General features: G+C 44.3%; 1 protein-coding gene and 1 long non-coding RNA gene across 3 annotated transcripts; one reads left to right on the top strand and one right to left on the bottom strand.

Annotated features, from left to right (window-relative positions):
• Positions 1–462: 462 nt before the first annotated feature.
• Positions 463–12,791, bottom strand: LOC118302347 (semaphorin-7A-like). Of its 2 annotated transcripts, XM_047331421.1 has the most exons (15): positions 12,631–12,791; positions 10,586–10,719; positions 10,413–10,469; positions 9,891–9,989; positions 9,530–9,638; positions 9,072–9,179; positions 8,848–8,990; positions 8,519–8,697; positions 7,919–8,018; positions 7,268–7,460; positions 6,110–6,222; positions 5,780–5,925; positions 3,696–3,757; positions 1,701–1,788; positions 1,410–1,549 (listed from the first exon to the last, which is right to left on the bottom strand). In XM_047331421.1, the coding sequence occupies exons 1-14, from the start codon at positions 12,728–12,730 to the stop codon at positions 1,730–1,732; spliced, it is 1,602 nt and encodes a 533-aa protein (XP_047187377.1). In that variant the 5' UTR covers positions 12,731–12,791; the 3' UTR covers positions 1,410–1,549; positions 1,701–1,729. The 2 variants fall into 2 exon arrangements, with proteins under 2 accessions (XP_035484301.2, XP_047187377.1); XM_035628408.2 differs by lacking the exon at positions 1,701–1,788 and having other exon boundaries at positions 463–1,549.
• Positions 1,419–6,667, top strand: LOC118302348. The gene is made up of 2 exons (XR_004790518.2): positions 1,419–1,724; positions 6,307–6,667. It is a non-coding gene; the product is annotated as an uncharacterized LOC118302348 (long non-coding RNA).
• Positions 12,792–13,344: the final 553 nt, after the last annotated feature.

Here is a 13,344-nt window from a genome sequence, read left to right as displayed (position 1 = left end):
GGGATTCAAACCCAGAACCTTCTTGCTGTGAGGCGAAGGTGCTAACCAGTACACCACCGTGCAGCCATCTACCACATAAGAGTTAGAATTTGTGGTGAATCTCGCTCACGTCTCCACTCTTTCGTACATGAGTGGATTTCCAGTAAGCTTCACCCACAACTTGCCAACTTGTCCCTTGCACATCATGCAGAGGAAATGTCACAATGACAGTTGTCTTCCCATCAGCCCTTTCTGGGTTTTCACACCGGTCATGGTTTTATTTCAGGGGTGAAGGAGTTGGTCAAATTAACATTTAGACTTAACACCTTCTTCTTCTTCCTGTTTTTGGTTATTGTTTTTAAAATGAATGAGGAAGCCAGGTGGTGCAATTCCGGTAAAAGCAAATCATGAGGTGTTTCTGGTCTGTCAGGTTGGAAGAACTGAACTGGTAGGAAAAAAAAAACGACAGGATGTTTCCCAAAATACTTTTGTACAGTAAAAAAAGCGTGACATTTATTCACACATTTACACAAAACAATGAACCCCAGATGTAAACGACAGTCATTAGCAATGAAAAGTGCTCTATAAATTCAATTATTATTATTATTATTATTATCATACTTTATCAGAGAAAATCACTGAGCGATCGCTTACCTCCTGCATGAAAAACCATCGAAAGCAGCAAAGTTATGAAACATTGAACAGCAGTGAACAACATCGTGAGCTCAAACGTCTGCCAGCGTCACAAGATGCGGCCGCTGGACCAACAGCACGGTGCCTGCAAGGCACCTCAGGGGTCACCACTGCTCCAGACACTTCACTCACTAGAAATAGGCACAGCAGCTTTTTAAAAAGAGGAAGTCTCAACTTTGTCCTCTCTACATCTGAGCAGTATTTCACAATATCAAGGCGTTACCTTCTTCACTTGACAAACAGAAAATGGCTCAGCTGAAATGATGCATTCAAAGGCGAAGGCTAATTGCATATAACACAATTTAGAGACATTTTAATGAAGATGACTATGTAAGAACCAAAATACAACAAAAATAGTTTTGTTAAAATAACTTAAATAATTATAGTTATAAAAGAATAAAGTTTTATCTTATTATTATTTTTGTTACAGCCCAAGTTAGTGTAGGAGTACAGACACTGAGAAGGGCTCGGCTTTAATTCAATATTATCATTCATCACCCTTCACTGGAAGCCTACCAGGACTGACAGGAGAAACTCGTAATCAGAGCAGCCACCAGACAAACCCAGACCAGTGGGCTCGGCGACCGGCCCGCCGCCCTGCCCTCCAGCCGGAGATTGTACCGTGCCAGGACTTTGGTGAAGCCCAGCTCCTCTGACACGCACATGTAAGGTCCCTCATGCTCCGGACTCATGCCGTCGATGTGAAGCAGGCACCACTGATCCTTTGACCAGCAGGGCCTGGAGCGGTCCAGGTGACGCCAGCTATGCTGGGCGTGATTGGACAACATGGGACACAGAAAGATATACTTGGACTTAGAGGGAAGTATGACGTTGTCCACGCTGTCATCTGCACGTGCAGTGATGGGATGTCTAAAAACTGAGAAAACAGACACAAGATGTAGTTAGATTTAGCCTGCTGATTTTGTTTTCTTTATTCTACCAGGGAGGTATCTGCTCCACTAAGTGCTGCTCTGCGTCCTCCTCCGGGACGCAATGGACAAGTTGGGAACTAAGACGTGTTGGTTCACCTGATGATGTGGCAAGTCTTTAAGGTGTGTTACTGCTTTACGACCGCATCTAACGCCGGTGTGGAGGACACAGAGGTAGGATGGTCATCTGTGCATCAGTCAGACAAGCAGAACTACCGATGAGTGATTGCGGAACAGAGAAGCCGTGTTTGATTATGAAGTAATATTTAAAGACAGGTTTTAACAAGGCTTATCATATGATGATGAGGTGTGTCATCAGCAAAAAGGGTGGGCAGAAGTTGGGAAATGGTGAAGGCAGAAAAAAAAGAAGTGGTTTTGAATGTGTTTCTGAGAGATGGGCCAAATATCAAGGGGCGACAGTCATTTTGGCAGCGATGTGACAAGTGCAAGATATCACACACTTCTGAGAAGTGGCCATATCTTGGGGTTTGCAGGTTTCTCCGGACAAGGGACACAAAGGCTACAATCAGACTTCACAGAAACACTCTGAACTGGAATTAGTAGAGTTGAGCTTAACCATTCGTTTGGGGATAAAGGTGAGCGTGTTGGATGAGGACGGTCGAATTGTGTCCTCACAGTGTCACATAATATTTGGCAGGCAGCCTCGTCGCAGCTTTATGCTATTAAAAGAGTTATCACAGCCTCCCTTGTTCCTACTGAGCCGTTCAGCCATTACATATGTAAAGATCTGCCTGCTTTACATGTAGATTTGAATGCCCTCTCAGTTTGCCTCCTGGCATGCTTCTATCAGTCATGCACCAGTGCAGACTTCTGCTCCTGTGCGTGGTTTAACAGTGTTGTTGGAACCGTCAGAAGACAAATCCATTGTCAGAAAATCCACTGGATATGGATTTGTCTAAAAAAATACAAATTCAAAATAGCCAAGTTACAAATAGGCAGTCTCTACTCACAAGGGGTCTGGTCACGGGGTCACTCGCAGGGCAGCACCGGAGGAGGGAGCTGCACACGACTCACTACATGATGGACCTGAGTGAGTCATCTTTAGATTGAGGAATGAATTCCTTTCCCTTATTTCCCTTGTATGCGGATGCGAGTCAGCTCCCTCACTGCAATAGTTTTGTGCAATTCCCTTTAATTCAAGAGCACCGCAGTTGACCTGTTCTCTCCTCCGCCAAGGAGGTTATGGTTTCGCTCCTGTCCCTTGGTTTGTTTGTTTGCAGGATTTTGATAAAAACCATGAAAATGATCTCCACAAAACTTGGTGGAAGGAGGCGACATGGGCCACGACGGAAGCCAATACATTTTGGCACTGATCTGGACAAAGGGGCACTTTCACAGTGCCATTTTAAGGTTGTTTATGTTTTTATCTGCATTATTAAAAAAATGGAGGTAAGGTGGTGTCATTTTTGTTACTATTAGAAGCAGAAGTAGGTTAGTATATATATTATAAGTAGTTTGACGGACTATTTTGTGTCTTAAAGATGGTGGAAGTCTCTTTCCTCTTTGAAAGGAGCACATGGTTTTTTCCACGTTGACACTAAACTCAGACAAAAGCAAGTCCTTTTCACTTTCAACATGGTCCATGAGGTCTCAGAGAACCGTGCTTTTAAAAGAAAAAGGGCGGAGACGGGCCACCAACTGCGGGAAAAGGCAGAGAGGACTGTGAAAGCAAGCAGTCGGGGGGAAAGCGACAGAACTTATTGGACGGTTTATGGGAACGGACGCGACTCGTCGGCGCGGTTCTGTAACGGTTTCACATCGGCGGGTCGATTCAATCAATCCTGACACGTTGTCAAACTAGAAGTGAGCAGCAGGGTCCCTTAGTTTCAGAAAGGAAGTGTGGTTTCAGCAAGAGTGGGCGGAAAAAGAACGATTATATTTAGCCGTTTTTATTATAATAATGCCGACGTCAACAACCACAAGGAAATATACTACTCTACTCTCTCTTTTGAAAAATAGTTAAGCAGGTCGCTTCTTGTGGGACAAATTTGAAAAGTACTGCAAAAACATAGAGTTCTTCAACAGCCAAGATTGGGTTTTAAACATGCAGGAAACTCGTAGACCTTCTCGTACCTTTTTGAAGCGGGCCGGGGCACGCCGTGTGGTTCGCTGTGGCCACATTCTGCAGTGTGTCCCTGTCCGAGAGGAAAAAAACACACATCTCGGTTAGAAAAATCTGCCGGTTGCATGAACGACAGTGTGAGTGTTAGCAAACCGGCGCCCTTGTTCAGACCTGGTCCTGACGTGCGTTTTGACTGATCTGATCTGACAAAGGCACGGGGGTACGAGGAATCGACTGGTGGCTCTGCTTCAACTGGCCGAGAGGCCCAAGTCGGCCGAGAGGCCCAAGTCGGCCGACCCCAAATTTCTGACACGACGTTCAGACATTTAATCGGAACGTCCGACTTCAGGTCGGGAGGAATTCCTCTCTGCTCGCTCCGCGCTTTTCACTGCGCGGCAAACGACGCACGACGAAGCTGGAAATCGCCCGGCTCTAAAAAGAATCATGCGACTCAGAAATCGGGGCAAAAATTATTGCATACCACATAAAATCCACACCAACTGACATTCATCACTGTCATCACTTCATGGTAATTTACCGAAAATTCATGCTTATGGGGACTGTGGCAGCCCCGCGGCATCATGAAAGAACCTCTGCTAATCTCACTATTGCTTAAAGCAGACATTCACTTTCCTTCCTTCTGGTATCAGTCTTAGTCAGGCTTCCTGTCGGTAATCGTGACCCATGACTCATATCACTATCATTTCCTTCCTTGCAGAGGCAATGATCCAATTGTGAATGTGGAGTCGAGTTGTTTCATGATGCATTGTAGTAGCTGATCATAGTGATCACACTCATCACCCACATCACCGAGTGATCACAGAGTGATGTGGGTGCAGACGTACTGATCGGTGCAGTGTGTGGGTGGTAGGAACTGAAAGTACCCTAGTGCTTGAAATGGAAAAAAGTGTCGGTACTCCCCTTATTCACATGTGGTGTGTATATGATAAGTGATTAAGTATTACATTACGAATTTCTACAGAGAATAAAAGATACACAGAGATATTAGTGATGTCTACAACATACATTTACTCAAATGTATGCCCTGTCCATTAAATTGTCTAAAAACGACTGGACCTTTGTGACACATTTGTCTTGCTGGTGTATTTAGATTATTACCAAATCTTTCCAGCAAAGTTCAAACTCAGAGAAGTATGTTATTTTAGTTCAAGATTACGGTCCATAAGGGGGGGGGGGGGGTGAGAAGCTGATTCTCCAGTTGGGGGTTCTTTGTACGGAGTTGAGCTTCACAGAACTTTGAAAACAAGTGAGCAGTTGTTGTGATGTAAAAAAAAAAAAAAATTCCATTGCAAATTGTTGTCACTATAATGAGGAAGATTTCTCACCCGTTCTGTAGAAGAAAAAAAGGTGCTTTCTTCTGCTAAAGGGAATCTTGCGTTGCACAAACCCGGTTAACAAAGGGACTTCAGTCAAGTGACTGCAGTTCTGCAACCTAACCCCATGACACTCATCTGCTTATGCTCATATCTGGTGAAATTCAAGCAGAAGCTTGTTTCTCTGTTTGTCTTATGCTTGCACTGTGTGCTTTGTGTGTGTGCATGATGCTGTAAAGCACAACTCATGTTTTCTGCCAAACCATGGCTCTATGCCTGAAATAAAATCATTGATGTATTCATGCGGCAAAATTCAAAATGTCATCTTGTGACGGTCTTGGTTGCTCGTGGCTTGTATGACAGCGAGGGCGGGGTCAGTATCAGATGTTGCTCAATTTTGGTAACATGGTTTACACTCTCATCAGAGTTGCTCCATACTGGAGGTGAGGAAATTTGAGCAGGTGCAGTTTGCAGTTGGTCAGCTGGTTCGGTCACTTTACCGTAACTCTGATGACTCAGCGCTCAAAACAAGTGCCATATTGCTCGATACTGTGTACAAACTGTGGGACGGTGTCTGACTGTACCTCTGGCGGGCTGTTGTGTCTGAACTAAAGGGATCGTGTGTAGTTTTTGACCACTGGCCGTGCTGTCGAGCAAAGCTTTGAGTGCACAGTGCCGCCGGTGTCATGCCATTCCAATTGAGTAAAAGTGAAGAATGTACGTTGTGGATTTGGATTAAGGTCAGAGCCTGGTGGTCTTACCGCGTCGCCGGGGAACAGTGGGAGCCGTTCCAGCCGCAGTAAGGATCTCTGGCTAAGACGCACTCCTCGCAGCTGTCTCCATATTTGGCACAGTTTTCTTCATCCAGCTGGACCAGTTCACTTCTGGTGGTCAAATACAGCTTCCTCTGTAAGGATACACAGACGGTACAATAGGTTTTATAACTGTATCTGGCCAACACTGACCAATACCCTGGGAAAAGCTTTTGTGTTTTGAACTACCAGAGCCCTTTCACTCACTGTGGATCTATTATTACTATACTCTTTGATTCACCCACCTTTGTGCCGTGGTGGGAGTTGTGATTTACTCACCGAGGGATGGAGGATGACGCTGAGGACGTGGGCTCTGTGGTTGAAGGGGCGGTACTCAGCGATGAAAAAGGTCTGACTTTTGGTCTGTATCAGTTTATGAATGCCTCCATTATCTGTTTGATGACAGAGGAATGAGGAAAGATGAGTAAATACTCATCCCTCTCTCATGTCTCCTTTCCTCCCATCTTATTCCACAGAAATGAATGCAGCGCCATCTTGTTCTGGGTCTCATCATTCAACTGCGGTTAACCGGCTCCAGGGCGGACACTGCAGCTGCTGCTTGGATCCATCTGTGATCTCAGCACTCCCTGCTTCCACCCCATGACTCCATATGAGTAATACATGGAGAGCTGAGGTTTCTGGACTATATTATGCCTTGGTTTATTTACAGTCTGGACTTTACCATCATCTCCACACCACTGTAATAGTGTCGTGGTCATGTTTTGAACCGCCTTAAATCTCTTTGTCTAGTTTCAATACGAGTGGCCACCAAGGCCAAGAGTGCAATGGCACATCATACAAAACACAAGTGAAATAAAAACTGTTAATTTCCCATTTCTCTTGAGAGAATTCCACATGGTTTGTTTGCTCTTGGGAAAGGAGAATGAACCTAAAACCAAACCAAAGGCCTGGATTCAGGCCTCTCTGGAAGTCAATGACAAAGCATTCCAAAAAACGCACACACACAAAAGAGCTTTTCTTCCCTTCCTGCTATGCACATATTATATTATCAAAGAGGCCAAGGCGAGTTAAATTGAGAAGACAGGATGGAGTGGCAACTTTTCCAGGAAGATTCAATTCTGGAAGATTTGGTTTGGTCGAATTTAGGCCGCCGACATAATTGCACAGCATTACTTCATTGCATTCAGTGTAAAAGGTCGATTTTGTGCTGAGTCTGTTGACTGTGGGATCTTTCCGGGAAAGGTATTGGTTGGACCCAGTAAACCCAGAAAATCGAACCACCAACACCAACCGTTGCTGCACAACCCAGTCCTATTCAGTCCTTTGTACCCATGCTGACACCAGATGATGGGTTCTATCTGAGCATCATGTGTCTCCTTTTAAGGAAACCGCTGTAAGTCATCATCCTCAATTGTGCACAAATAAGACGGCATTCTTCGCATCCATTTCCCTTATCCATAACATTGGAGTACTCACCTAGCGACAGAAACAGCACCGTGAGGGGATCGGCCCTCTTGTTCAGGGAGCCGTCGGCGTAGATGTGTGTGTAGTTGTGGTGGTTAAAAAGAAGTGGGCCAGACTTGTTCACGGGTTGGACCCAGTGCTGCATCTCCGACGTCTTCTCATTCCTCAGGATCTCGGGAGAAATCTTTGTGCTGTCTTTGACACACTGAAGAAAGAAATCGTGTGTTTTTTGTTTTTTTTGTTGCGGCCCAACTGACCCTCAGAAAATTTGCCAGGCCTTCTGTTCTCTCACAGCACATGTGCACTTAACAGTGACAATGGTGGCCGCCTGGAATCTTTCAAATTATTCTTGAAACTGTTTATTCCATGATTCCACAGAAATTTAATTTAGTCTTTAAAACAAGAACCCTCAAAAGGGGAACCTAAGCTATTTGAAGGCTCCTTACATCAAATTTAGATTGACGATGACATTTAAACCATATTAGGTGATAAAGTTATACGCAACTGCATCAGAGTCTAGTTATTACTCTGGATTCATCCAGAACCGGAGCCTGTTCAGGTGTATTTAAAATACATGGTTTAAAAGATTGCAGCCAAAATAATGGTTTGTGACGGGCCTCGTCGTTTTGTTCTTCACCTCTGATCAGTTTAAATGGCACATACCCTCCTAGGCTTGTCCTTAGGGTTGACGCCCTTGAATGGGGAAGTGGTGAAGATGTCGTCGATATCGTGTATGGTGTAGACACACACAGCACTCATGCCCCTGCAGAGAGAGAGAGAGACGCGGGGGGTCAGCAGGTCGGCACAGAGACATCTGCAGCTACACGAGACATACGTGAGGTCAGTAAACATTTTAGCCATGCTGGGTAAATAAAATAAAAAGAACAAAAACAAGAAAGAAGAACAACTGAGCAGACGTGCCGAGTTTAGAAAGAGGAACTGTTCTCAACTCTGCCCCCAAAAGAACGGAAGCAACGCAATGCAGCTATGCACTTTGGTTTGGTTGAACTGTCGCACATTAAAGGTGACTTAACTGTATCACATGGGGACAAAACAACAGTCACACCTCATAGTGTGGCTGAAAAAATGTTATCAAGTCAAGTTAAAAAAACAAAATGAATAAAGGCATAACATTTGATTTGAAGTTTTTACTGCACTTGATGTAACTTTTGACAAAAATTCTTTTTGACTTGTGTCTTTCTTTTCAAGCCAATATATTCTCAACCCTTTCTTAAAATTGACATGAAGGACGACGAGTCCTACCATTCATTTCTGAAGAGACCATAAACCCTGGTATCCTGCCACTGGTCGGCGTGCACCACGGACACGTCCACCAGCTCAGAGAATTGCTGTCCGGCGTCGGGGTCTCCACAGAAGAGCCTGGCGTTCATCTGGGACGTCCACCTTAACTGCAGAATGTTCTTGGGCCCGCCAATATCTGCCTAGAAGCAGCGCACAGACTTGACGTCAACAATTCCTTCATGATGTGCACGTAACGCAATTTTTGGTCTACAGCAAATATACTTCTATATATACAATACTTCTATCCGTACAAAATGTCTGTCAGAGTTATTTAATCCTAATGGCCTTACCATGCAAGCCTGGGTCACAAAAGGGAGCCACATGTCATCGTCCATGTCTTTGGCACTGTTCTTCTCCTTATAGAAAGCATACACCCTGTCCTGTAAGGAATCGTCTCTCCGTCTGCTCAGCATCAAACCCACAAAGTGTTGCTCTGGAGACAAAGTCGCCGCTTATCTTAAGTATGAAGGTAACACAGTTTAATAAGCACAAAGTCAAATCTCCATACAAGTACCTTTGCCAGTGGGCGCTGGTCCGACTCTGTGTTTTCCAAACTTGTGGATGCCAACATACTCCTGAGATCCAGAGTGTGTAATGTAGAGGTCTGCACTTTCTGCTGATTCTGGAAAGACGGGGGGAGAAGAGAGTCAATTATACGTTTCAAGGTATCGCATGCATCGCTGCAGCAAGAACCGGTTCACACTTGAGACGCCAGGGTGTTTGTATTGGTTTTGATGCCAGTGGCTGGTAGGCACAAGCAGGAAGCACCAGTGCAAGTAGAAGAAGGAACCATTAGAAAGCGCTGAGCTGAGTAACGCGGGTTAGTAGGATTAAAACAGCATTCAGCAGACATGTAACCGAATAACATGCAATTGAATTAAAGCCATTCAAGTGATTATGGAAAAACTGTTGAATCAGCAAGCAGCAAGTCATCAGATTTTAGAAACGTCCAAGGTGTGTATTAAAACTCACCCATGAGTGCAGATGGTTCACCTTCTTTTATGATAAATGCCCTAATGCTTTCTTCTATGTTCCGCATTTTATCTGAAGTGCTGCACGTGGGTGACCGCGCTGACATATTCTACAAAAACAAAACAACAGGGACTCTCAGAACAATATACGCCCCTGACGCTCCATCACTGGCAGCTCCACTTTGACTTATGAATCTAAAATAAAAAGTAGGAAGTGTTTCAGCAACGTTGCTTTTCTTCAGACAGTATTAGTGGGTTGTTTGTAAGAAATGACACAAAGAAGTGATTGGTCACAGTGATCAGAACGGAGCACGGCCGCCTACTCTCAGTAGCACATCCGCTACATCTCTGCTGTGTCCTACCATGGTGCAGCAAAGCGTTTCTCTGCCGTTGGTGCCACACACAAACGCCTCCTGGTTGGCCTCCCTCTCGTGGACCACGGTGATGTTATAGCTACAATCCTGGAAGAGAAGAGGAGGAGTAACTGTCTATCGGCCCGACCTGTCGTGCAATTCTCGTCTATCCTCCCCTGAGAAACTGTTAGGACGAGTCTCCTCGCGCACCACGCAGGGTCATCTCGTCTGTGGCAAGCCCAAACAATCATCGAGCAGCTGAAGTCTCTCTGCCGACATCACTCAAAGCTAAATGCACTACAGAGAGCGGCGATGGGCAGACTACCTTGGGACGCCGAACACTGCGAACCTGTTGATCTGTGTAGCGAACCAGGAAGTCTCCTCAATGTTGAGCTCTTCTACTAAATACTTCTGCTTCAGACATCCACGGTTTCCCTGTTCCCGAATCAGCATCCACTCCCTTCGACTATTCCTTTTCACAAACCCACCTGCTCTGCTCTGTTTGCTACGAAGTCATTTTACACTGCTCACCTCTTGTGGAGTACTGTCCATGCATTCCTTCCACGACACCTTCCGTTCCACAGGAGCCTGGGAAGAGAAAACGGAGCAGGGCGCTCAACTTTGTTCCAAATCACTGTAATGTAAAGTAATATATTCAGTGGAGTCATTTTTATTTCCCCCGCGGACGTGCAGCTTCACTCTACCGTCTGAGGGTGTTGAAAGTTGTATGTGTACAGGTGTGTCGTTCCTGCAGCAGTGACCGAGTCCGACTGTCCTTTCAGGAGAATCCGCACGGGTGCATGGTGTCCAGGTACAGGTAACCTTTTAACCGCAGCTTCTACAATTAGACAAAAATGCACTGAATGATAAACAAGGCTGTGCATGTCCACTGGGTGTCCACTCGCGCAGGACGAATCCAGACTACTGTGGCGAGCTGCTGACTAAGGGCCACCATGATGCTGAGTGAAACTCCAGATGGATTACCATGAAGTTTGGTTCAAACTGTCAGGAAACACACAGTGTCCCCAAACGATGAATTGCAATTAAGTCTGCAATACTCAAAAATTTCCACGTGGCACCATGATAGAGGTCACATATTAAATAATGAGTCCTACGATAGACTTCAACTGTGCTACGTGTTCGGCGCTTGTTAGCAAATGATGTTAGCACATGACTCAAAGCACAGCTTGGTGCAGCGCAGCCGCACAGAGCTGCGACAGGCCAGTTGGCTTTTTTTTAGCGTTGTTTAATCTGTTGTTTATTTAATAAATTAATCAATTTGGTATATAAGATGTCAGAAACCCGTGAAACATTGACTTAAAAATCAATAATATATATCCATCCATCGTCTACCGCTTTATCCATTTAAGGGGTCACGGGGGGGGGGGGGGGGGGGGGGGGGGGGGGGGGGGGGGGGGTTGACATTGGGCGAGAGGCGGGGTTCACCCTGGACAGGTCGCCAGCCTATCACAGGGCCACATACAGAGACGGACAACCATTCACTCTCACATTCACACCTACGGTCAATTTAGAGTCTCCAATGAACCTAACCCCATTCTGCATGTCTTTGGACTGTGGGAGGAAGCTGGAGAACCAGGAGAGAACCCACACATACACGGGGAGAACATGCAAACAGAAAGACCCTGGTTGGTTTGAACTGGGACTCGAACCCAGAACCTATAATATATATTATCAAGCAAAATTACATGAAACAGATGAGAACAGCAGACGTTAAGCTTCAAATGGTATTATTGTATAAATACATACATCATGCTCCGTTGTTATTCGCGGTGGTTGTCCAATGGCATCTATTTGTTTTTTCTGCTGTCAATGGGACCCTGAGCCGTAAGCTTCCTGTTGTTATTAAAATTCCTAGAGATGCCACAAAAGTGCTGTTCCTGTGTCAGTGCCAGACCGGCACTTTGAAGATTACACTGAGCCGCAGTGCAGTTGAGCTGTGTGCGCAGACTGAGCCTGGCAGACCAGGGCTGCAACTAACGCCTATTTCATAATCGATTAATCTGTTGATTATTTTCTAAATTAACTGATTAGCTGTTTGGTCCATAAAATGGTGAAAAATGTCAATCGTGTTTCCCCAAAACTCCAAGATGATGTTTTTTTTTCATAAAAAATACTTGAACCGATTAATGGATTATCCAAATAGTTGGCGATTAATTTAGTAATGGATTACTAATCGGTTAATAGATTAACTGTTGCAGCTCCATGGCAGACTTTGGGCCACTTCACCCACTGGCTGCTTTTTATTCTTTAGTCATTTTCCTTGTTGTTCCACGAAACATGTAACAAATAAGCAAGAGGAGATCCATTAAATTAACAGCAACTGACGCTTCACTTTAGAATGAAATGCACTTTCACTAATTTACAATTTTGAAATGCACTTTAGAATCACTAATTTACAATTTTGAAATTATTTATTTAGCAATGTGGCATTTCTTTTTTGTATTCCCCTCTGAACATGGTAGAGTGACAAGGACTCAACTGCTTCAGAGTTCTCACTTCTTATGTATCTTCCTGCTCAGGAGTAGAAAGTCTGAATATTAAGAAAATCCATAGCATTATTTTTCTTTAGACGCTAATAAATTGGCAACCTGCTTCTATTTCAACGACTATTACTGTTAGTTGTCTACGGTGCTCTATCCTCTTCTGTTTCACTGTTTCGAAGGACACAGATCACAGATCATTACAGATATTTAAGAAGGAAAAGACAAAAAGGAAATACTGTCCCAACCTTGGTCCGTGAAAATCATCCTCGGTAATGTCGAGTTCGCATTGGTCAAACTGTCGAGGCATAAAAATAATAAACACGACATCTGAAACAGGAGCCTCATCTTCACCTGAGAAGTCGGAGACTGGACTGATGCTGAGCTACGCTGCTCCGCACCTAAGAAAAGCTCGTCTCTGATTGGATGGATCCCCTCTGTCCCGCCCATCATTTACCGCAAAATACAACTTTTTAACCGATTGTAATATTTATGTGCAATGTTTCTACAGTTTTATGTTCAGATTCAGATTACAAAACCTGTTTATTCGTCCCCCACTCTTAACTAAGATGAGTATATAATGATGATGATGATGATGATGATGATACCAGGTACTTCAGTTGTTCAACATGACATGTGTGTTTATTCCCGCTGAACATTTTTGCAGAGCTTTTAAACGTGTTCATAACATTTCTGATGCATGTGAAACCATAAAACCGTCTAAAAAACCAACAACAAAAAACAAAATAATAATATGAATGTTACTTTACTGCCCTCTGGCCTCCGGCAGATGGCAGTGCAGGCTCATAACTGAATGGGACACAAATAGTAATTACAGTTTATATGCTCTTTCTTACTTATTAACCCAACCCTTTAACACACATGCTATCAAATCATAACAATGTCTTTTTAATGCTGATGTCTACTCACATCAAGCCTATGGTTGAATGTCCCATATCACT

Source organism: Scophthalmus maximus, chromosome 4 (assembly GCF_022379125.1).
Source record: "Scophthalmus maximus strain ysfricsl-2021 chromosome 4, ASM2237912v1, whole genome shotgun sequence".
Lineage (NCBI taxonomy): Eukaryota > Metazoa > Chordata > Actinopteri > Pleuronectiformes > Scophthalmidae > Scophthalmus > Scophthalmus maximus.
Note: the sequence above shows the minus strand (reverse complement) of the source record. Positions and strands in the feature narration are given on the sequence as shown.